General features: G+C 42.2%; 3 protein-coding genes across 3 annotated transcripts in view; all 3 read left to right on the top strand.

Moving 5' to 3' along the window:
- The first annotated feature begins 1011 nt into the window (after nucleotides 1-1011).
- Nucleotides 1012-3262, top strand: LOC141471693 (parvalbumin beta-like). Its single transcript, XM_074158330.1, has 4 exons — nucleotides 1012-1117; nucleotides 1755-1887; nucleotides 2647-2756; nucleotides 3237-3262. The coding sequence occupies exons 1-4, from the start codon at nucleotides 1057-1059 to the stop codon at nucleotides 3260-3262; spliced, it is 330 nt and encodes a 109-aa protein (XP_074014431.1). The 5' UTR covers nucleotides 1012-1056.
- Nucleotides 3263-11280: 8018 nt separating this feature from the next.
- Nucleotides 11281-13970, top strand: LOC141471708 (parvalbumin, thymic CPV3). The gene is made up of 4 exons (XM_074158355.1): nucleotides 11281-11341; nucleotides 11705-11837; nucleotides 12277-12386; nucleotides 13945-13970. The coding sequence occupies exons 1-4, from the start codon at nucleotides 11281-11283 to the stop codon at nucleotides 13968-13970; spliced, it is 330 nt and encodes a 109-aa protein (XP_074014456.1).
- A 6086-nt stretch (nucleotides 13971-20056) lies between these two features.
- CCZ1 (CCZ1 homolog, vacuolar protein trafficking and biogenesis associated) overlaps nucleotides 20057-24950 on the top strand; it is a 12945-nt gene continuing 8051 nt past the window's right edge. The window contains exons 1-6 of the mRNA XM_074158790.1: nucleotides 20057-20251; nucleotides 21864-21961; nucleotides 22083-22176; nucleotides 22274-22348; nucleotides 23393-23440; nucleotides 24043-24126. Coding sequence (XP_074014891.1) covers nucleotides 20153-20251; nucleotides 21864-21961; nucleotides 22083-22176; nucleotides 22274-22348; nucleotides 23393-23440; nucleotides 24043-24126 — 498 coding nt within the window. The 5' untranslated portion in view covers nucleotides 20057-20152. The remainder of the gene's footprint in view (nucleotides 20252-21863; nucleotides 21962-22082; nucleotides 22177-22273; nucleotides 22349-23392; nucleotides 23441-24042; nucleotides 24127-24950) is intronic.

Genomic DNA, 24950 nt, shown 5'->3' with positions numbered 1-24950 from the left:
ATTCTCTAAATGAACACACTTTCTTACGGTGATTTAAAATGTGCACCATGCAATGAACTAAACTGAGCAAATGTCTTCAATATAGAGACTTTTATAGTCTAAAGTACATATTTCAGTAATCAGGTAACCAAAGCTTATATACCAGCTTATTAAAAATACTTTGGGCTGATTAAAAATTGAAAGTTTTATCTGTGAGATTCTACTTGCATGTCAGATATATCTATTACAAATGCATCAGCATTAGTATTATTTGAAAAGAATTAGGGCAATTACAGGAGTAATGTTTCATGGGTAATTCCTATCAGGATCGGGCCCTTAAAAGTCAAAGTCTACCACGAAGATGTCCATTTGTAGCTATCATTAAGCAACAAAACCAATTTATATTTTTTCATTCACAGATCAAAAATCATTCCCTAGCCTAAAAATAGGTGCAAGCTGAGAGGATTTACTCTGTATGGCATAAACCTTATATATTGTCTAAAACACCATGCACATTCCTTTGGGATGTAAATATCAATCTGATTAGCTAGCAGGTCTTGTCAGCCGCAGTAATTTATCCCCTGGGGTATCAGAGCCATCACGTGGCTTTAGGACTTCTGTAAAAGGTCAGAGGACTTAACTAAGGTCTATGTAAGTCATTATCTCCGTCATTTGAAAAATAATTAAGTCAAGAAGACTCTGCAGATCTTTTTTCGGTTCTTGGCTTGGGGGAAACTAAGTGGCAAGGTGAGTTCAATCTTTCCTCTGGAGCTTTGGAAGACATCACGATAATCCACACAAAAATGCATGGATATAACCAAAGATCCCCAAATGCCATGCAGTTGTATAAATATGTCTGGTTTTGTCCTCAGCTTGTGCACCTGAAGACTTAACTAGAGATAAGAGCGAGGCAGATGCACCACGTGTATCACTCGGCTCCCCTGGTTCCCAGGGGCTCAGGCTGCCACTGCCCCAGGGCTCAACCGGGGCTGTCCCTGGGGCAGCACCACGGGCTGGCAGGGCAGGATCAGCATCAACCCTACTCAGTACTGTTTTTCATTTTACAGCAGCTTTGAGATGGCTCTTGCTGGTATCCTGACAGAAGCTGAAATTGCTGCTGGCCTACGGAGCTGTCAAGGTAACATTTAGGTTTTAAGTTTGGCTTTGCAGTTTATCTGTCAAATTCCTTTGTCCTCACTACCCCAATGTCCCAATTCCACTGGGAACAGAATCATGTTGATTTCCTCTCCAGGGTACATGGTAAGATGTTCTCGTTATGTCTGTTTGCTAATTACAGCTTTAATGGTTTTACCAAAAAGAGAAAAAGGAGGCAAGGTAATGAAACAGATGCAAGTTTTAATCTTTGCCAGCCCAGTACAGGCGCCCATCAACACCTGTGCATTGCAGCAATTTTAAGCATGAAAATATCCAGAGACTGAAATCCTGTTTTTTTCACAGAATAATAAAACTCCCGTTGATTTCAATACGAGTGCAATTTTTATCATCAAGTTCTGTGAATTTACGTCTGAGTGAAGTACCTGTTTACAAATGTATGTTCTTGCATGATGAAGACCACAGTCAATGTTTACCTTCCTTGGTTTGAGAGATCATTGATGGAAAAATCTCATTAATCTGAAACAAACTCAGGAAAATCAAAGATTTGTAATGACCCTCACTGTATTGCAAAACAGTTTGCTGCCTTCTGACCAAAAAGCTAATTTTTTTTCGTTCTAGATGTTTTACTACTTTTCTTCATCTCTTCCTGCTTATTTCAGCTGCCGATTCGTTCTATTACAAAACCTTTTTTGTCAAAGTGGGTCTCAACTCCAAGTCCAAAGACCAGCTCACCCAAGTCTTCGGAATTCTCGACCAGGACAGGAGCGGCTTTATTGAGGAAGATGAACTGAAGTAAGTAAATTAAAAAATGAGTTACCAACAGGCTTGTGTTTTATTGTCTCAAGATGCAGGATAAGATCAGCAATACTCCCTTTCCTTCTGTCTCTTTGAATGAGAGACAATGGTGTGTGTCTGCATGTGTGTGTGCTTGTGCTGAAGGAGCTGCAAGACAAATAATGAAGGAAAGGCTGGATGACAAGGAGAAAACACTCTGATAGCACTGAAATGACTTGTTTCATGTAGGGATAACTGACGGACTGTGAAGATAAAAATAGCAGTTCTGCTTGAGTTGGCTTCTTATTATTCCAAGATCTTTTACTAGACTGAATTCAAAGCACTATTTTTCTCTCATCTTTATTTGGATCACATGAAGATCATATTCATCTGACTTTGAAGTTACAGTAAGGTTAGAAAAATTCCCGCCACTCTTTAAGAGTCTACATCTTAGGAGAAAAGAAGGAAGATAACACGAGGCAAGATGAATCCTTTCACTACAGAGTCAGTTTTAATTTTGCCTTTTTTAATCCAATGAAATCAAAACATGATGAAGGATTTTCACACTGTGATGAAACATCCTCTTCCTTTCTCACCCTTATTCTCACCGAAGTTAGAGGAAGGTTTGCCATTGAATTAAAAATCATTGAAAAAAGCTTTTGATACAGTCTCAAGAATTGAATCACGCTTGAAATTTTACAGCTGTTACCACTAACAAACTCTAAATGCTGCCAGTACTGAGCGCATCTCACTTGTTTGTCCTCTTCCCTTTAACAGGCTTTTCCTGCAGAATTTCTCAGCCAGTGCCAGAGTGTTGACCGATGCTGAGACCAAGGCCTTCCTGGCAGCAGGTGACAGCGATGGAGATGGTAAAATTGGAGTGGATGGTGAGAGTGACTGCATTAAACCCAGTAATACCTGCTGCTGGGCCTTTGCAACGGCCGCTCTAGGCAGCTGCCCCGCTCCACATGCGGGATGCTGTGGATCTGACTCTGAGGTGCTCTCGTCTGCTGTACTGTAGAGAGGATTTAACACAGGAGCTGCTCCATATTCTGCCCTTACCTACAGGTGGTCAGTCTTTTTTCACCTTTTTCATCTACAGAGATTTTTTCAGGATTGAAACCTAAATCGTATATTTGTAAAATTTCAGTATATAATTTCACTGCTTTTTACTATTGAACCACTGTACAACGTGACACTTAAATGCAACACTTTCTTTGCCTTAAGTATCTACTATTATGAGTATACAATGATTATCAGATGAAATATCATTAGTCTCCCATTTTAACTCTAAAAATTAAACACATTTTTGACCGTGCTATTACAAAATGTGGTCCCATCTTACTATTCTTTTATTTCTTTTTCAGAGTTTCAAGCTCTGGTCAAATCTTAACAAGCAGCCAAGATAAAGACCTGAGACATCTGTGCCATAAACAGTATTTCCTACTGCAAGCCTACTATTTATTTACACATTTTGTACCCTGGGAGAACAATTGCTGGCAAGTGATTTCATATTGCTGGAAAACATCTGAAGTAGTGCAAGCACTACTTAAACCACCTTCCCCAATGTTTTAAGCAGAAGGTCCTTGTACCACTGGGAGACTGAACTGGAATCCGCTCTGCTCACCTGAATTTTGGGCACTAAAGATTCTAGTAAAAAATATCAAGAGAAGGAGGAATTAAAAGCATCTCTGTGGGCCATTTAATTGTCAATATTTGCATAAATAGCTAGTACCCGTTGTAAAAGCATAGAATTAATAAAATGCCTTGGTGTAAAACCTGGTTACGGTAACTGGTAGCAGTGGTATTTAATGAAGAGGTGTATTTAATGCTCCATGCATTTTTATGTCATTCTTTATGCAACTGATTATGTTTCATACGCTAATTAAATGGCAGGACCTAGCGTTAATTAAGCTGCCAATTTTAATATAAGATCAAGTGGATGCAAGATGTGTCTGGATTGCTGAAACAGCAATACATTCAAAATTCTCCAAGGAATCACTCACCTTCCTGCCCACCTGATGGCACTATTGTTCCACTGACAAGAAGTTACACCAGTGCTCCGTCAGCATCAATTAATTCCCATCGGAACACTCCCAGTACCCACTTCTCCACTTCTATTGATGACTCACTTTTGCCAGATTAAATCATTTTGTTTTCCAAAGTAGGGGACCCTGTGTCTCAGATCTTGGGGCAGGATGGAGGTCTCAGGAAGGTCTGGAAGGAAAGGTCTGTGGTGGCAGTTTGCAGCTGGGGAATAAATACCTTCTGGTGTGTCCCCTGGCACACTGAATGCCTGTAGTGCCAAGCCCCAGGGCCTGTCCCCGAGCCAGCGGATCACACAGCCAGTGGTACCTGGCAAGCTGCACACCCCGGCACAGAGACACGAGACGTGGGTGACCCTGCACCGCGCAGGAGTCGGGGGCCCAGAGCTCCCCTCTGTCCCTGGGCCACCCGAGGGGCTGCACACAGAGCCAGAACAGAGACTCTTCAGTCAGATCAACTCCAGTTGTGCCAAAACGAGCTCTCACAACATCAATGTGAAGAGTACTAACTGTTATCACAATTCTAGGTTGTTTATTTTGCATGGCACTCTAATTAGAGAAGATGTGTTTTTACAGTCCTCACAAATGCAACTGAAGGCAAAGGCAGCGGTGTTTTGGACACAAATAGGTGAAAAGCACTTTGAAAAATCAAGTCCCTGGTGATCCATCGTGGCAAATTGGGGCTTGTTGCCCCAAACTAATCCAAGCTTTGCTGCTTTTCTCCGCCTCAAAATTGAGGATAACATACTGCCCACATCTCACAGGGTTGTAAAAATAAACACATAAATGTTTGTTGAGGAAAGTATAATTAAAAAATTGCTTGGAAATTAATCTTTTCTTTACAGACAGACTGAATTAGCAAGCCAGAAGTAAGGAATGAGAAGAATGCAAAGTTCCTCCAGGTTGCGCACTAAGTTAGGGTTCTGGTTGAAAAGCAAGAGTTTGATGTCATTGCCATTTTATCATAATGCAAACATACACAGCAATCAAATTAAGTTATAAAAAACGAACTAATTGCGAACAGTACCTAACTAGACACTATGATGTATGGGATTTTTAGGCTTACAGATGTGACGAAAATAAAGAGATAACCAAACAGCCTTCTAAAATGTCTATATGGCTTTAACCATCCTGAACACTAGACTTCCCACAACAGCTGCTCTTAGGTACTCTTTTAGAAAAATTTGGAACTCTTGAAAAGTCTGTTCTTGGGCATTAAAAAACTGTATGACTGTCTCATACCGTATTTGCTGGAGCTGTTTAAGAAGATTGTTTCAGTATTTGCAGATGAAAAATCTTCCTTTCAAAATGACCTGCTAATGTTGTAGCGGTTCTGATGCAGAACACATTTATGATAAGATGTTACAGAGAAGGAAGGAAACTTCAATACGATGTTGGGGAAATCATCATATTACACAAAATTTAAGCAATCTACAGGACTTTAATGAATACTCAATAACGTGTTCATGCCTTATACATCAGCCAAAAATATGTTTCCATTAACTCTAATGAATTAACCAGGCCCTAATACTGTAGAATTTTCCTTAATAGTGAAAAAAGAATTATCCATCAAACTCACATTTATGATTTCAATGACATCTCAGGAGAGCAATAAACAAAGGAAATTCTGTGGAATGAATAATGCGGTCTGACTGCAGGGCTAAAAGCTATCATTATTGTCAGAAAATGCTATGTACCTCAGCTGATACCATGTTTTATATTTTCACCATGTAATATGGGTCACCCGAAGATCTTCAAGCATCGTACCAATACTAATGGCTACCTGAGAGAGAGAGGCACAGCCAGCTCAGATAACTCCTGAGTTAACAGGCAGCTCCTTCATTTAACCACACTTACTTCCACACTGATTAGCTTGCTAGGTCTACAAATCTAAGACAATTTCACCACTTACCATTCCATTAAGAACAGTAAAAAATTAACGACAAGTTAAGTCTGATATCAGCTTCAGTGATCACTCCAGAAAGTTAAGAAGAGCCTGTGACTAGAGATGTTTTCAGACCTCTCCTTATTCCAGTATTGCCACAAAGCAGACTGGTGAAGAAAATGCCGTTTTCTATCTACAAGAACACCCTTCCTCCCTTTCCTCTCTGTCTCTCACTGACACAGGCTGTCGGGTACTGTAACATTTCTGTAACCATTTATTATGTGCTTTAAGAAAGCTCTTCAAACTGTGCCTGTAAGGCCACACCTGGAAAGACTGCTGCATGACCACAAACATACATTCCCACAGCCCCCCCGAAAGTGAAGAGCGCTCTTCTGGAATCAGAAATTTGGAGGTGTAAGACCATGGCCTGTATTGTGCAAATGTTTCCATCCAGCCCTTTCCACCAGAGTCCCTAAATATGTGGCTGCCTTTTGTCAACACAATTTTGTCACATGCTTTATGTGCGTGTTTTAAGCCTGTGCTTAAATGCTTTAATGCTGACAGCAGACAGAAACATCTTAGACAATTACATTTAGGGTCAGAGTCAGAAAATTGTGTTACTGAGTCACAGAAGCACTTGCAAGTGCATTTAAAGACAATGACACAGGATCTCAAATGCTAGGAGCAGTATCCCAAGACAGCTTTTTAAGTGAAAAAGTATCCTGATCAGAACAATCTCTGTGAATCAGTTTCACTATTAATCAGTTTATGTTAGTCTATTCTGCTATCATTTTCAAAGAGAACTCAATCTCATTTACACAGAACAATAAGGGCATAACCTAAACTGGGGAGAGTACACAAGACATTTCTCCTAACACGAGAGAAGTACCTGTCTTCGTTTAGCTCCAGACCCACAGTGCTGCAGGACGTATCCTGTATCCTGGGTTCCACCGTCCAGCGCTCTGCTCGGTGCTCGGGATAGTAGTCTCTGTGTGCTGCGGGGAAAGAAAGCTTTGTCACTGAGCCTTCCAAGGCCTGGATTTCATCCTTTGTTATAGTAATGCCCTGTACCAAATTAGTCAAATACTAAACCATATTCTTAAACCTCTTTGTTAAATAGGGTAAAATTAAGGGTTAAATGGGTGGGGTGGGGTTGTGGGCGTTTGGTTTGGTTTGGTTTTGGTGTTGGTGTTCTTGGATTTTTTGGGTGTTTTTGTTTTGGTTTGGTTTTTGTTTGGTTTTTTTTTTTTTTTTTGTTGGTTGGACTCGATGATCTCAAAGGTCCCATCCAACCAAAAATATTCTGTGATTCTGTAAAAGACTATGTCCCAAGCAACCACTCAAAACAGATTCTGTAATTATTTCTATATGATTAAGGCATGTGCCTTAAGAGACAACTCAAAGTGGCACAATAGAACTCATTTTGTTGCAATGTCCCGTTTCAATGATTGTAACTACGCTCACACTAAGATTGTCTGCCATCACCATTGAGACACCAACGCTAATGCCAACCACACAGGTCACTGAGTATCTATTTTAGTTACTTCCCAACTCGTGCCAAAGGCAGAACCCGCTACCCAGGCCCACGATACCATTGTCTGGCCCTACGGCCGTACGGTCCCGCATCTCCTGACACCACTGCAGCTGGTCTCAGGTTAACACCTCGCCTCTGATCTCACCCCACACAACTGCTGATGTTCCTTCTGCATTGCCTCGAAGCCATGGCTTTGGTTGATTGCCACTGCTAATTAACTCTGTACTTTATAGCAAACAGAACACAAAGAGTACAAGACTAGTCCACAACCTGCCAATGAGTTAGCAAAACAACTTTCCGCTGCTCATTAGAGAAGTCAATGTTACTTGATTTGAAAACAGTTGTTTATACGTTTAGATTCCTAGCAAGAACTAATCAATGTTTACTGACAACTAACTGGTAATTGATAATTATTGATAATTATTGATAATTATTATGTTCTGTATTTCTCAGAACTACACCTTCAAGTTTAATTCTGGAAGTCCGGAACCAAAAAAAAAGGCTTTAATATTCCTTTATATACTGTGCGTAAAGACACCGCGGGGGCAAACAACAGAAATAAAGTTATACAAGTACATATATCTTCAGATGAACAACTCATAGCACTTTCAGATGTCCCCAGTAGGACAAAACACCAAAAACAAGTAAACAAACAAAAAATATATTAATAATTTTTCTTGAACTTCATAGGAACAAGTGCTAAACGTTCCTGGAAACTATGCGACAGTCCGACTCTGTACCAGATTCTGCTCTACTGTTAACTGCCCGTTACCTACCAGCTGCTGTTCTGGTTGGATTATTAGGTGTTTCCTTTATAGCATTACATTGCTTGCATAGTATCTTTTAGAAAATCTCTTTTGTAGATCTCAGTTTTTGAAGCCCTAAAGTGATTATAATCACCAAAGTTACCACATACCCCAGAAGTAAGGAAAACAGGCAGAAAATTTAGCTATGAAATAGATTACCTAATTAAAACATCCCTTTATATAATATACTCATCCCTGATTATTTCATTCTAATTGTAGTGGAGGGAAACCTGTACTTCAGATGAAGTGTCGTTAATAAATAAATAAAACCCAGTAACCTTAGATTCCCACCAGTATCAATATACAGTGACATCAACTTGATTCTGAAATTCAGCTCTTTTAGGCTTTTGTAAACCATCTTTCAGCCAGGATTAGCATCACTTTTGTTGTCAGTGTTGAATTTCAAACATTAAAAGATCCCTTCGTAAGCAATAATAGTGAACTTATTGTAGCAATCAGCTCACTTTTATTTGAAATCTTATTTTAATATGATACTAATTCTGGGTACTTTACTACTGTTGAATACACGTAAAAACAGTTCAGCACCCTGTGCCACGGCAGGGAGTATGAGGTAACCAGATGCAGTTCTTGGAGCATTTGGTGCTTGTATTTTAATACAACGCCTGAATTAGTCACAGACGTATTTTGAGCTCATCATTTACTTCTACTTCATTTCAATTTCCTCATTCTTATTAGCTTTTAATAATTAGTGTCGTATGGCAAGTCCAAAATGTAAACAAAGCCGGCAGTTGGGTGAGCAGCGTGTAGCAGCAAGCAGAAATAAAGGAAGCCTACTACAAAGTCACACCGATGGCACTATCACACAGGTCTAAAAAAACACCTTGCTCTACAAACATCTTGGCAGTAAAAATGTCAAGTGGAATCAGTAAAAAAAACCTTCTGTTAAAACTCAAAACTTGAAAAGATTGTAAAGGAGAAAATTCACAACCGAGTGCAGAAAGGTACCCACAAGGATGGAAGCTGTTTCGGGACAGCCCGTGCTTCATCCCCTGCCCTGTCCGACTGACCACAACGTCACGCACACCTCAGACAGGAAGCGGTATGAACATATAGTGCTGAGCAAAGAAGATAAACGGCAATAACATCAAAGTACCTGAAATCAGATCTTCAACTCGTACAAATCAGCTTTTCGTGTTAATTATACCTTGTATTTCTCTCTCCAAACCCAGGCAAACAGGGGCTATGGAACAACTGGCTGCGCTTGATGCTCTTCTCACTGCCGTTAAACCAACCAGGACTAAATGCACGGTAGTCCATTCACTTACACCAAAGCTTAGATTTATTAATTACTCCTCTACTCCACAGCATCATTTATAACTTTTGCTACTACAAAAAATATTACTTGTTCAGCACACCATGCTATTTCCACTCATTAAAAAATAAAACAATGCTCATGTATCAGAAGAACATTACTTTGGATACCATAACAGACTTACACAGTAAACTCTAACCAAAATACATGTGGTTTTTATTGGTCTTCATCCTAGAATTTTGTCCACATAAACCCCCCTAAAGATGGAAATAGACTTTTGTCTGAGAAGGTAAACCTCATATCTGCTGTTCCAAATTTTCTTAAGGTTTTTTTTCCAAAATGAATGTTCTTGAAATATACAATAAACCCCCAGTTATATATACCTACAATTTTAATTTCATATTAAGGAAATAGAATGTAAGAGTGTGTATTGTGAAACATATATAAATCTATCTCTACACAAACGACGTCTGATTCCTACAACTTTAAGTAAGTCTATTATTGATTTCATGTAATTTAAAATATTCAAAATAGATTATTAAATTGGCCACCTGATTATACATAATCCCCCAAGGAATACAGACAGCAGGATCAGCTCATTCAGCGTTACCTCGTTTCACAGTTTCACTGAAGGCACTGGTCTGTGCCCTGCCCCTGACTGGGGACAGCACTTGTTTAGAAAACGGTGAGGAAACAGGCAATCAAGCTCACTGCAGAAAGCTCACCCCAAATTACAGCATGCTTTCCTCTACCCTAGTGACAAGTTATCTTTGTCAGAGCGACACACTGTCACCTCTGATCTTTCATCTCCAACTTCCTCTATGCATTCCAAAGGATCAACAGACTTAGGGAAACCAAACTAGCTCCTTTCCATAAGGATTTCCCGGCTGCAGTCACCTTCCCAGGAGCAACTCCAGGGCCAGAGGTTACCTGGAAATCTTTAGCACACTTGGAGATTGAAAGGCTGTGTTTTGATGGCAGAGTTGTACTTAATTAAGCACAAGTAGATTTATTAAAAAAAGCGTTCTTCTTGTCCATATTATCTTAGGATATAAATAGAAAGAAAAGTTTAATTAGTTAAGGAAGAAATTTGAGCTAGGTCTCAAATCAAACATTTGATCCATGAAACAGTAACCCAAGTCGTGGTTATTGTCACCTTTTGAATCCTTTATAAGGCAGCGTGGCCAGCCAGAGCCAGCGTTACCACTGTGCCTGCTGCCTCCTCAGCTATTTCACCTTTACCTAGGGAGAAAGCTATAAAGGTGAGCAGCTGACTTGAGATTAATGACATTAAATTACTGTGCTGAGCTGCACCAGTAGTAAGTACAATAACCACTGTTCTAAGATTTTTATTTTAATTGCTGGAATTACATATGGAAGGACCTTATCTAGATAAGTATCAGCTTTCTTTTCCTTTTTATTCTTCAGAGCTGTTGGGAGAGAAAACAGAAGCAAACCTTCTTGTCTTTTTGTCCACTGCATGTACTGTTACTTGTATTGCCAGATGCCGTGCATTCCAGTAAGACTAATTATCAGATTAACAGCTACACAGAGTTTAAAAATGTACTGTACTTAAACAGGATGCAGGTAAATGAAAAAAAAAATTGATCATCAGCTTGCAACATCATTTATGTAATCCATCTAATGAAAAAGTATTATTTCAGCACTGCTATTTTTAAGTAAGTAATGTATTAAGTCTTTTAATTTGTTTAGGAACAGCAGCAACATTGGTTTGATCAGATTCATTTATCTTTAGAAACCTTGTTAGCCATATAGTATTCTTCGAAACACAGAAAAGCCAATTTGTTGTAAGATGCATTTGCACTTCATGAATCTCTTTGCAATATACTATTTTGCACAGGTTTAAAATGAGCCTTACAGACATTCTAAGCCCTTCTGATATTGCTGCTGCTCTGCGGGACTGCCAAGGTAAGAAAACAATTAATACTCTAAAAATCTATTACTATGTGTAACACATGGCAAGTTTAATTAGGTCCCAAAGGAATACTGAACAAGCACATACTGTAAACAGATTCTGTAATCTCTTTACTCAGCTGCCACAGCGTATTTGTTCATGGCGGGTTTATATTGTAGGTTTGTAACCTATCCCCACGGGGGTTTTTTTGATGTTTAGGAGGGCATGGTGCAGAATGGCAAAATTCATTCTTCGACAGGCTTTATCTATCATTCATGTTTAGAACAATTTAAATGTAACAAAGCAGCACCCTCGGACCATTTAGGAACAGTGAACGCAGTGGTCTGGAGTTAATTTATTTATTAATTTATTTTCAGCTCCAGATTCCTTTAGTCCCAAAAAATTCTTTCAGATCAGTGGGATGTCTAAAAAGAGTAGCAGCCAGCTCAAGGAGATCTTCCGGATTCTCGACAATGATCAAAGTGGCTTTATTGAGGAAGATGAGCTCAAGTAAGGATTTTCTGTGTTAACTATTTAGAGGCTATCAAAAAATCAGCACTTTTTACTTTACAGAACTGTCCTGTAAATGTGAGCACAAGTTATGCTAAACGTTGATAAAACCTTTGGCAGATTCTGGAAGGTGTATTTAAGTAGATAATCCCTACAGAGAAAATCAAATTAGTAAGTGCTTGCCTTTAACGCTCAGTATAGAAAACGGCAACTCCCTGGGGCTGGATGTTGGTAGCGGGCAGAAATTGTATCAGGGCTGGACTTACAAAGCAGAAATGTTATGTGACTAAGATTTAGCTTGTCAAAAAAAAGCAGTGTTGGGAGGACTTGCCTGTTGTGGTGATTAATTTATTTACTGATAGCTATCAGTTTGATTATACACCCAGCATAAAAGAATAATATTCTGTCAAAATCATAATCAAAGTTGTTTTCTTCCCAGGTATTTCCTTCAGAGGTTTGAGTGTGGAGCCAGAGTGTTGACTGCCTCAGAAACCAAGACCTTCTTGGCAACTGCAGACCATGATGGGGATGGTAAAATTGGGGCTGAAGGTATTAAGTTATATACATATATACACACATAATAAGGCTCCCCAGGATGTGTTGTAAATGAGATGCGATTCTCTTTTATGTTGACAGTACATTAATGCACCTCCAGTGATTTTACCGAAACCCTTGCAGCAGCAACCTGTTTAAGGGCTGAAACGGTCCTTGATCTTACAGGTTCATCTCTGCAACTCCTTCTGCACGAGCACGTCAAAAACCCCACTGAGGCTGCCCTGAGGGGTCTTCCCATTGCTGCTCACTCTCTAACTTCCAGTTGTTTTGAAAGGAACCACCCCTTATTTCTCCTCCCGCGTACTCTGATATAAAGCAGTACAAGGATCACTTGTAATACACACATGTGAAATCAAGGGCAAAAGAACCAGCTCTGCACAGGAGAACCGACAGCACATACATGGCCTCGTTTGCAGCAGTTATCTCCCAGCAGAACTCCACGCGTCAGTGAGATCATTCACAATACGCAAGAGCTTGCAGCAGGTAGTTCAGTATTTGTTGTCCATACTAAGGAGAACAGAGTGACCAAGTGTCACTGCCGCGAGGGGAGATCCCAGCACGGGCTCTGTGCGTGGGCATGGATGCTGCTCATCTTCAGCGGCAGGTTAAGGACCAGAGGGGAAGGGGCAGCTGTTTTAGGAAGCAGCGTATTGCACTCACCCAGGGAAATGCCAGTGTGAGTTAATGGAGCTCAGTGCAGAAACCTCCGATCTCCTCATTCCATATTTCTGTGCCCATTTTGAACAGGAAGCACACTCTCACCAAAGGCTGGCAGCAATGGCACCCTGCCCCAGGAGAGAAACAAGCTGCCTCGGGAGCATGAAAGGGGCTTAGGGACTGGCACGCCGGGAATGTGCTGCTGTGCAGATTCCCCAGCTCTCCGCGCCAGAGGACAGAACCCTTCTGTTTCTGTCTTTGGAAGGAATTAAACCCAGTTCCTTAGGAAATGTGCCAGAATAAACACACATGATTTACGAAGCAACCTACATTCTAATATAGTCATTCCGAGACAGGACAGATCAGATACTCTAACTCACAGAACCCAACCGTTTAAAAGATCTTCCAAATACCCGTATCTCACCGTACAACACAATACCTCAGCATCACACCACACCAACCTGCACGATGGTTCTGGCTTTAGACTGTGCTCTAAATCAACACTTCTCAACTGCCGATGCGCTACAAACAGCTAATAAGACACTCAGACTCACTTTTCATTCTTTTTCTTCAGCTCTTAACTGCTTCTTACTCACATTCCGTATTAGCCATTCCTTTGGTTTTGGCCAAGATCAGTACTATGCAGAGAGGCTAAAACTACCTTGAACATCTCATTATTCCTTATGAATGTCAGCAAACACTGCCTTTCCACTGTCTAGAAGAGGAAGTTTAGACAATGTCTCTCTTCCATATGCGTTTCTTCTTCCCTGGTCATCTCTCAGGTAATTGTTTTCTCTTCATTCCTACTCTAAATCTCTTGATAAGCCACTAATCTTTTACTTCTATTCCTTTCATTTTAATAGTTCTACTGTAAATATTCTCTTATCTTCCACAGAATTCCAGGAAATGGTGCAGTCTTAGAGGTTCAAAAGGATCAAACAAGATAGAATTGGGATGAATCTGCACAAGACACTCCAAAACCTTGAAAATCAGGAGTCCCCTATTTACCTTGACAGTGTCTGTTATTTGTTCATTGCCTTAGCAACATAATGAAACACTGATTAATGATTTTTTTTTCATTGTGTGGACCACTTACCATGCTCTAAACTCTACTTTAGCAGACACTTCCCTTAAAAATATACAATAAAAACTAATCATATACAGTAGCTTGTGTCTGTTTTTCTGATTACTAAACTGAAACGTGAATTCATAAACTGGAAGTGTTAATCCCTCCAATATCTTATCAGAACTTCATATATGGAACATCTTCTGAAATTAGAGGGAGTTCTGTTTACAACAGACCTTTTGGGTTAAGCTTGAAGTTCTCAAAACACTCAGATCATAGAATCATAGAATGGTTGGGGTTGGAAGGGACCTTAAAGATCATCAAGTTCCAACCCCCTGCCCTGGGCAGGGAAACCTCCCACTAGACCAGTAATTGAAAAACCCCAGTTGGCCTCAAGCATGTTCATCATTGAAGCAAGAGCGGTTAAATAAATTAAATTTCTCATTTACTCAGCATGAAAAAAAGTTCAGGGGGTGCTATCCTGCAACACACCGCAGACAGCTGCACTAGTACAAATTCTATAGTGATTCGTCCCTGAGCACTCACTTCTGCATCTTCTCTGCAGCCATTTACCCTTTGAGGAGCCAAGGACTGGAGAGCCAGCCAAGAAAGACCTACTGCTTTTTAAAAAACAACACGTATATATTAATCTGCAATTCTTAACAGTTGATGGCTGAAAATAGAATTTTTGTCCCATTTCAAAATGTTTTTAAGCAGCTTTATTTGGCATACAAGTTGTTATGTAACACATAAGAATTTAGTATGGTCATCAAATTTTCCCTTTTATTGTGCAAAAATAATACAAACTGATAAAAAATGAACATTGACTCTTAATAATATTTCTTAACATTATGAAATATGCTCGCCTGGCATAAATCACTAGAGTATCAATGACTTCAACAGAGCTACTCAGATTTACTCAAGCCGAGGACCTGACCCATGGAGATTCTCACAGCATAAGATTCATGTCACAGGATATTCACAAGAAATAAAGTGTGTTCTTGGCACTGAAACCAGTCTGATGACAGAAGGGTTTTGGACTAGTTCACATATAAGTAACAAACAAATTGCTCTCCATCTCACTTACAATTAAATGTCCTGACCTTGATGAATCGTATTACATCAGGCTGAAAAATGCATGTAAAATACAGAATTTTGCAGTTGCTGTCACACTCTGAACTCCAGCTCCTCTCAGTGTCTCAGCCTTTGTGCCACAGGCCCAGACAAAGAAACCCAGAGGCAAAGCACAAACTCTGTTAGTCTCCGCTAAGATGGCACCCAATGCTGGAGCAGGCCCCTGGACTGAAGATTCCTGCAGTGCCCTGGCCCACAACAAATTTGTGAGTGAAATTAGAACTTCATTTCCCAGACAGAAAAATATAGCACAGCTGTCTGCATCTGAAGTTCCTGTAAAACATCTGAACTATGACATGTACTTAGGTCCACTCAAGAGGCAAGAAATAAAAAGACTAGGGAAGCACCTCTTGGCCTGACACGGATCCTTTTAACTGGTTTGTATGTAAGGGCCTTAGAAACATCATGTTCATCATTACTAATTCAAAACATGTCTCAATTGCTTGTTTATATTATTGTATACAAGTTGTGCACTACAGCACCAAACAGAAAAAAATACTACCCACTTACTCTACTTGAGATATTTTGAGATCTAACATCCAAAGTATTGCAGTTAAAGGAACGTTTTCATGCATTTCCATCAGGAAAAAAAGTACCTTAAAAAACAACTTATCACTTTCCTGGGATCCTTGAAACGCTGAATCATACTGTTGAATGCTGCTGTAAAACACATGATAGTGATAACTCAAACCGGATTTACTCACTGACAGATACCTGTCTGCTCCACAGCCCAAACCAAAATGCTATCGGTAAGCCTCCTTCTAGAGACACGGTATGCAGAATTCCAGCTGTCTCACGCAGGGACTGGTAATTGAGGACACTCCTGGGCAGGGCTTTATGGACTGACAAGCAAGGGTGGAAATAAGGACTGCATTAATAAACTGCATTCACTACAAAGACTTGACAGGAGAGGCAGTGTTCGGACATCAGCTACTACTGACCATCATGCTCACAGATTGCCACAGAAGTTGCAACTAGTTATGTAGTTGTATACTAAAACCACTTGTACCTTGTATACTAAAATTATTCACTAGACACAATAACTATAAAAATATACTTCTGATTCCATTAAAACACAGGTCTCCAGAGTTCCATTTCATGTTCACATTATTTACCCCATAATACCTTGTGCCATGTTACCCTGTCTGTGAACAGTTAAAATAAAAAAGAATAAACAGCGGCTTTATTGAACCTCTAAGCATAAAAACCACCATGCCTTATACATTTCAAACTATGATATAATTCTTCATGTAATTCTCTCTCTCGTTTCTTGCGGTGATCAGCAGGGACATAATTAACATATTATTATAATTCATTTTCAGAACTGAAATCCTTCTAACTTTCTAGCCCCTTCCTCATCCTCTCTTCACAGCTTTTCTTTCACATGTACTAGAGATCCAGGCCAGTAACAGTACCTAGACATGCCTGTTCAACACATTAAACAAATCAAAACATGTAAGTATCTCCAGTGTGGCACAAAAGCAGCTTTTTATTGTTATTCAGTGACTTTGTATCCTTAATCATAACCAAAGGTAGTGTAAAGTTACTGCCTGCCTTTATGAAATCTCTGACCCTGCAGAGCAAATGCGTCCATTATTAACCCGTCTCCACTCACCATGGCACCCAGCTGCTCACATTCCTGGAGATCAGAGGGACAAGCAATCGGGGTGGGATGACGGATCCCCAGCAGGACCCCGCTCCTCACGGCCGTGCTGGGAAGGCCCGTGACAGTGCTAACAAAGCCTGCAGACCAGGGGAACACAGCCATTGTGCTTTTTGCTGGATCACAGCCCTGTTTTGTAATTTATTTGCTAAACTAATCCCAAACTGCTGAGTGTACACATTTGTTAACACATTTAGACCGCATACTGTCAATGGAAGAGCTATTTGAGCTGTCAGCTGTATTTATTTACAGCTGTCAGCTCTAACACCCGAAGTGATTTATAGTACACCTTTTTGTTAAGTCTGCTGCTATGCAACTGACGGAAATGCTCAAAATAGTACCTTGAAATAGGCTCAACAAACCAAAAAATATGGCTATACAATGCTGAAGATACTATTTCTTACTCCTATGTAATTTTTTTAATAAATTGGAAATCAGTCATAAAGTTGTTAATTATTTGTCTCGTGATGCAGGACCTGTCCTGTCAAATTCCCAATGTACTTATGCAGCAGTTTAATTTTACATAATCATGGGCTAGGAATCACATTTCAAACTCAGGGTGATCTGATGCCGCTTTGCAAATGTCAAGGTGTGGTGTTACTGCACATACAATTAAGAAGATGGGATGAAATTGGAACCACAATCGAAGTTCCTTCCTGCCCTGCTAATTTGTACATTAGGAATGTAATAATTTAAGTTAATTGAATCTGTTATCACTTACTTGTTGTAGATCCTCACAAATACTTCCACCAAAAGCAATGTCAAGTTGCAGATGAGGTTGCACTGAGCAGAATTATATTTTTGCAATCACTACACATACATTAATTCCCTTCCTAGGGAAAGTTTGGCACGGAAGCATCTTCCTTAGCAGTCACCAACTACAGCAAGTATCCACTGCCCAACCATACATGCCAACACAATATATCCCTTGCAACAGAATCTGTATTACAGCAGCAAACAGGTACCCCAGTCACAGACCAGGATCTCCATTGTGTTAAGTCCTGAACAAACACACACCTACAGGTTTAATACAACACAAGCCAGAATTCACAGTCACTGCAGTTTCATAATTTCTTTGGTAAGAAATTAACTAATTTTACTATCAGCAACACTAATTTAAGAATGTCCATGTTTAGCATTAAGCGAGTAGTATAAAGAAATTAACTTCCCCTCTGGCCTGCAGCCCTGATCGCACCCCACAGGACAGCACAAGTCAGGGGGGGACTTTGCTGTTTTCATGTGATATATTCAATCCAGACTGGATGCTCCCAGAAATTGTCTCGTCTGTGTTGCAGCCTTCAAACAGACAGACTGTAACTCTGAAGGGCTGACCTACACACACTGCTGAATTTTAACTCACAGCTGTAGGAAGCGAGAATTACTGTATTTGGATGCCTCATCCCAACACATTTGGCTTGATCCTCACTCAGCCCCTGCTCAGGGAGACCCTGCGGAGCTCAGCACAGCAGGACCTTCCTCCATGCTGCTTTCTTCTACTGGCGAGAGGCAGGAGTCACTTTCGCCCTGGCCTCTCTGAAAACACACCCATTATATTATAAATCAAATTCTCTCTGCAGCTTTGGAAAGGTTTCCTACAGCTGCCAGAGACCTGGCTGGCACTGACTGGAACCGCTCTGTCTGCTGCGATGGCTCAGCCTGTTGTGTCGCTCCTGCCTGTCCAGCCCACGCGACACGAGGCGCTGCTCAGCTCTTGAGAGGTTTGGGTTAAACGCCACACATGCAGGTAGGAAAGGCGACACCCAAGGTGGCGATGAGCTCTACCTCCACGGAAAGGGATTCTGCACACATACTACATTCACAGGAATTCATATATACGAACTTCATGCTGAACCAGCCTAAGAGGGCCTCAGCAAGGCTGCTCACCAGGCCTCACAGACAGCACCTCCATTTTGTGCCTCACAGGAAGCAGCTCCCTCCATTTTGTGCATCCCCTCCCTCACAAGCAGCAGCTCCCCCCAGTCTTGTGCATCCTCTCCCTCAAAAGAAGCTGTTCTCTCCATTTTGTGCCTCCCCTCCCTCACAGGAGGCAGCTGCCTCCCTCAGGCCAGGTACCAAGGGTGTGCGGCCGTGGCACGGCAGAGGGGATGTGAGGCAGGGCTGCACGCCGACTCCACCAGCCCAGGGGGGAACAGCGGTCATCTCTCTTGCTTACACCTCTCATTTTTGGAGTGCAGACATTAAATATTAAATTGCTGCAGTCTTACACCAGCTTGATTGCATACAGTGCTCCTATGGCACTGAACTGGGTTCTCAAGTCAGCCATCGACTGCGGAGGCTCGTGGGGGCTATCCGGAACGGCACTACAGCACTGAAAGGAATATAAACTGAGAGTGACGACAGGAACTGAAATAATAATAAAAGTGAACAATTAAAAACTCGGGAAAAGTTGTTTTCTTTCAGATTTAATCTGGCACAACTTTAAGAAAGCTTACTGGAACATTTTTCTAAATGACCTGGTGGAATGCGATGTTCAATTGCGTACTTTACGCCTGACTTTGGTGTTTATTCAAGCAATTATGTAACTTTAGTTTATTCAGATTCCTAAAAGTCATACTCCTATAGAGAAGCAAAGGGATACATCTCTTACCATGTCGCTGGTTTTACTTACAATTTAGTCCACACTGAATTTTGACTAAAATTGGAATTGAAAAGTAACAGAAACACTGAGCACTTTAATAGTTAAATGCCACTATCTTAAATGTGCCAGAAAAAACCCCCACCGAAAAATAATGAGAGTAAATGTAACGTATCTATTTATGGAGAAAGGATTACCTCCACTAAGTGATGCCGGATGACATTTCCTTCAACATACTCAAACTGGTGGATCTCATCTTTGGAATCTCGGGCTTTACCTCTAACGCGTTTCTACCCTTTTCCAGCTGCCGGGCAGCTCTGACTGAGCCGCGCCGTGTCTGCCCTTCCCAAACGGGCTGCGGCGGGTCAGCCAGCCCGCCCGCCCGGGCACAGCCTCCCGCCGCGGGGAGGCCAGGGCTGCCCAGCCTGCTGCCAGCCCCGCCATCACCGCCCCGGCCGCTGCCGTTCCTCCCCCGCCACGGCGGGGAGCGCTGCCGAGCGCGGCCCCGGCCCCGCCGAGCTCTTCCGGGGCGGGGGGGGGGGGGAGGCGGAAGCGCTGCGGTGCCGGTGCCGGCGGAGGGCCGGGGCGGCTCCCGATGGTGTGTGGCGGCGGCCGGCCCCAGGCGCGCTCGCTTCAGGCTCGGTATGGCGGCGGCGGGGGCAGCCGGCCAGGAGAAACAGCTCGCTCCGACCCTGCTCAGTTTCTTCATCTACAATCCCAAGCTGGGACCCAAAGAGGGAGAGGTACCGGCGGGAGCTGCGGGGCGGGGAGCGCTCCGTGCCGGCCTGGGGTGCCGCGGGGCCCGGGGCGGCTGTGCGGGCCCTGCCGCCCCTCCCCGGGCCCGGGCCGCGGGATTCGCCCGGGCGGGAGTGGGGCCGGGCCGGAGCGGGGCGGGCGGCAGCGGCGGCGCCGCGGCGGGAATGGGCCGGTACCGTCCGTCTGCGGCGGGGCCGCCCGCAGCCACAGCCGCTGCCGCGGAACGGCCCCCAGGGCGCCGGGCGGGGGCCTGAGGCACCGTCGGGGGGAGCCGGTCTGTTACCGACGCGGTAACTTCTGAAAATAATTTTCTGCGCGTAGATACAACGTGCTAGAAAGCTTAACGCTTAACTTAGTTCAATCTGAGTTATCGCTAGTATTTTCTTGCTGTTGTGATCTTTGCTAAGTAAAATCAAGACGCTATAGCCTCTGTTTTGAGGTCAGAGCACGCGGTACGGTTCCCGTCATAATCTTTGGTGTTACCGGTTTTGCAGAGGGCGGTTGTACTTAGGTGCTTGGCAGTGACCGGGGTGATGAGCCTGAGCGCCCCCTCCTCCAGCCGTGGCTGACCCCGGCACCGGGGAGGCTGTGACAGGAGCAGGGCTGCTGTTCGGGGGGACCCCGGGAGCTGGGGACGGGCCCCCAGAGACCTCATGGAGCCCAGCGGAGGCGAACGCCCCGTCCTGTGCACCCTGAGGAGCCGGGGGCTGGTTAGGCAGCAGCTGGGCCAAACGGGCCCGGGGAGCCCTCGTGCCCAGCGGGTCACTGGTGAATCGGCACGTGCCCTCGTGGCAGTGGAATCAAGAGCGTTCGGATCCGTGTGCCGGGGCACGTGAGCCGGCCCGGGGAAGGGATTGCTCCCCTCTGTCAGCACTGGTGAGACTGGCACCGCGTCCTTCTGGGCTCCCCAGGGCAGGAGAAATACCAACAAACTGCAGCAACTCTGGAGTGGGTCGGTGGGTCGGTCGGGGGCCACAGCCCGTGGTGGACCCAGAGAGCCTCAGGTAGCTGGATTTGTGCATCCTGAAGGAGAGGCAATGTGGAAGGGGATCAAGGGCTGTCTTCATGGTGGCTGTAGAGGATGGAGTCAGGTTCTTCTAGAAGTAAAAGGGTGAGAGATAACGGAAGAAGCTCCAGCAAAGGAAATTCTGATGAGATAGAAGAAAAAAAAATGTTTACAGTGAAGTGGTCAAACAGCAGAACAGGGCCCAGAAAGGTTGTGGAATCTCCATCTTTGGAGATACTCAAAACTTGACTGGACAAGTCCTTGAGCAATGTGAGCTATTGACTCTAGCCATGCTTTGGTCTGGCTTTGCAGCTCGCCTTGCTTTGAACCAGCTGCCGAGGGACATGGGTCTGTGATGTCAGTAGCCTTCACTTCGTAAAGCTTTTTGAGAGATCTTGGGATGACTGACTGCTCAAGTGTGCTTAAATATGCCTTTTATCTGTTCTTACAGAAGCCCATGTAGGTACAAGATAAAATTCTGCTTAGGAAATTAAGTGATTAAAGTTAAGAAACAAGCAGACCATGAACTCAGTATTCTTTAACTCTGATTCTGTATACAATGCATTTGCTTTGATTCTTTTTTCAAATCTTAGGAAGAAAAGAAGATTCTCTTCTATCACCCAAATGAAGTAGAAAAGAATGAAAAAATTAGAAACGTGGGACTATGTGAAGCTATAGTACAGTTCACAAGGTATGGACTCTGATTGCACGGCTCATTGCGTTAGCGCAAGCACCGTATTTTAAATTCCCAATCACGTGTTTTCTTCTTGTGTGTATAGATATCTGTGTCTACATATATGTTTTCTTTCCAGGACCTTTAGTCCAACAAAACCTGCAAAATCCCTACATACACAGAAGAATAGACAGTTTTTCCATGAACCTGAAGAAAACTTCTGGATGGTCATGGTACTTATGCATGTGATGTGCATATTTCTAAAGCATCGTATCTCAGTGTCCTCAATGCATTCTGCATTGTCTAATACCAGCCTCTTCCACTTTCTAGGTTGTACGGAATCCCATAATAGAAAAACACAAAGATGGAAAGCCAGTCTACGAATATCAGGAAGAAGAATTACTGGTAATACTGAACTTTTTCCTTTTCTTTCTTTTTTTTTTTTTTTAATGGGTTACATTTGTATTTTAAGAGTAGCTCCAGAAATATCTTAGTTTGATTCTTCTTGAACTGCTGCCAAATTGATTTTTATATATGTACATCTCCATAAATTGAAAAAGGGCAAAGTAGTTTTCAATAAAATTTAAAGAGAGCAAGATAGAGAATTACCCAGATAGCAGTTCAAGATCACCTGATAAACATCAGTGAAATGTACAGCTGTGAGATTTTAGCTTGGAATAGGTGAATATTTCTTAGGATCTGTTTGTTTAATAGAGTTCTTGCAAGATTTGAAATCTTATGATGTATTTTTATAAGGTTTAAGTATACATGTATACTTGCTTAAGACTGCTAGTAATCTTTACTAATAATCTGGGGAAACAAACAGCCCCTAACTGTCGTGGGATGTCTTGTCCAAACTGCAGTGTGATCGGTAGGTTCAGTCGCACACAGGAAGAGTCTGTGGCCGGGTGGGATAACATCTGAGAAGCCGGTTGCTTCTGCTGTCTCCTTCGTTATAGTGTGCACTAGTTCCGTTCATTGGGATCTAAGAAAGGGATTGGTATAATAGGCATGCTATTTTGCCACACAAACAATAAAATAGTCTTTTTTTCATTTGGGTTAAGATTCTAGCCCAAGAGAAACCTGCTGGTTTTTAGGAGGTGTCCCACCTCCTTTAGCCTTTGACCTGGATGAAGAGAAAACCAGTCCGAAATAAGCTCATTTTTGACAGTTGCCCTGGGGAAGGGCACTATTTGTAACTGGCATCTTGTTTGTGAGTTAATGAGGCACTTTTGGTAAGGGAGGGGGACTGCCTTTATCGAAAAACTACTTTTTAAGTACAAAGATGTTTCCAGATGCTGACTGAAAATGCTGTTGAACTTTGCAGAGATTGATTTTTCTAATCTGTGTGTTTGCTGACTCTTCAAAAACATATGTTATGTGTAGCTCAGCCAAAATATTTGAAATTCTGCCTCTGCCTATACTGATATCCTGCCCTCTTTTCTGCAGGACAAGGTTTACAGTTCGGTGCTTCAGCAGTGCTACAGCATGTACAAGGTAGAGTTAACACCTGTGGGCAGAGGATGAGATCCTCACGGTACCTCTGGATGGGCAAGCTCATCAGGGCTTTGATGTTCTCGTCTCTACTATTGTCTGCTCTTCCTGAAGCTCTAATGGTGTTGACGGAAGAGAAAAATCCACCTTTTGCAGTTACCTGTGCTGGTTCATTGGCTTACTATGAAAATAAGAGCCTTCTAAGTTCTGTGAAGTCCACATTTCTTCTTTCATGGGCAGTTCCACTGCTAAACATTTGATTTTGACGGTGCTAGATATTATCTGTTGGAGAAACAATACTGGATAAAGGCCATCAATCTGGCTTTTAGAAAGCGAAAGCGTAAGATACTTAAGCGACACAGATAAATAATTTCTCTACCATTAAAGAGTTTAGTTTCCTTTTCTATCTAATTCTGCCACTGTTGCCGTAGATACTCTGCAAATTTGAGAGGTGTTTTCAATAAAAAGGGGGTACGTTTGGATCTATGTGGAGCCCAAATACTAAGAAACAGGAGCTGTGTTGTAATCTAGTTACATTCATGGCCGAGTTAGAAGAAATCGTTGTAAATGAATACCCAACTGACTGATTCTCTTTTAACCATTAGCTTTTCAATGGCACATTCCTGAAAGCCATGGAAGATGGAGGTGTGAAAGTTCTAAAGGAGAGACTAGAGAAATTCTTCCATCGGGTAAGACCTTATTTTTCAGGCACATACAGTTGGCTTTAAAAGATGTGCTTTAAAAGTGTCTGTCTGCCCCATTTTTCTCGCTTGCACAGAAGGAAACAGGGCTGCTGTCAGCAGCTAGTTCTCTTGTGGGAGAGATGAGAATATAGATATCTGATAACCATGGAGTGTAGACACTGTATGCTCGTGTTTAAAATCTTGTTCTCTTAGCAGGCTTTTAAAATAACACAATATTGTGACAGTGTAAGCAAAAGCATAGTTCAGTTTGATTTTGGGACAGCCTTTGCTTGTTGGGTGTTGGTGGTTTTTTTGCTTGTTTTTTGTAAGACTATCAGGCTCTAGAATGACCACTGTAGACATAAGGAGTGCCTGTTTGATTAGCTGATATATACTTCTGTCTAGACTAAATTAAAAAATAGAGCATGGCAAAAAAAGGAAATAATGGAATTTTATTTTTAAAATGTTGTTTTACTTTGAAGTTCCTACTGAAGATAAAATAGTAATTGCTATAGATTTGTATAACAGAAAGAGATACAATAAAAAGTTGTTTCTCTCTTTCACTGGGGAATTAGAAACACTTGAAAAGTTTGGTCGCGCAAGTTGCCCCATTAAAACCCTACTGAACGAATTGGCTGCATGTTGCTGGCAGGCTTGGGCTGCACTGAAACTCTGAAAGGAAATGAGACCTAGATTATAAGTGTGACAGATCTGCTGTACTGCTCGGCTGTGTTGTACTTGTTGGGGTTTGTGGTAAGGTGAAATGGCTGTAGAGGGAGCTGTCGGGTAACTCGTCCTTCACACAGCAGAGCGTTTGGTGGGGCATTGGA

The sequence above is a fragment of the Numenius arquata genome, chromosome 14, assembly GCF_964106895.1.
Source record: "Numenius arquata chromosome 14, bNumArq3.hap1.1, whole genome shotgun sequence".
Lineage (NCBI taxonomy): Eukaryota > Metazoa > Chordata > Aves > Charadriiformes > Scolopacidae > Numenius > Numenius arquata.
Note: the sequence above shows the minus strand (reverse complement) of the source record. Positions and strands in the feature narration are given on the sequence as shown.

What these genes read in the sequence shown, in the direction of transcription:
- LOC141471693 (XM_074158330.1), top strand. Translation starts at nt 1,057, where the DNA reads ATGGCTCTTGCTGGTATCCTGACAGAAGCTGAAATTGCTGCTGGCCTA. An exon ending in ATTGAGGAAGATGAACTGAA is followed by an intron (nt 1,888 to 2,646) that starts GTAAGTAAATTA and finishes TCCCTTTAACAG; the next exon opens with GCTTTTCCTGCAGAATTTCT. An exon ending in TGGTAAAATTGGAGTGGATG is followed by an intron (nt 2,757 to 3,236) that starts GTGAGAGTGACT and finishes TTTCTTTTTCAG; the next exon opens with AGTTTCAAGCTCTGGTCAAA.
- LOC141471708 (XM_074158355.1), top strand. Translation starts at nt 11,281, where the DNA reads ATGAGCCTTACAGACATTCTAAGCCCTTCTGATATTGCTGCTGCTCTG. An exon ending in ATTGAGGAAGATGAGCTCAA is followed by an intron (nt 11,838 to 12,276) that starts GTAAGGATTTTC and finishes TTTTCTTCCCAG; the next exon opens with GTATTTCCTTCAGAGGTTTG. An exon ending in TGGTAAAATTGGGGCTGAAG is followed by an intron (nt 12,387 to 13,944) that starts GTATTAAGTTAT and finishes TATCTTCCACAG; the next exon opens with AATTCCAGGAAATGGTGCAG.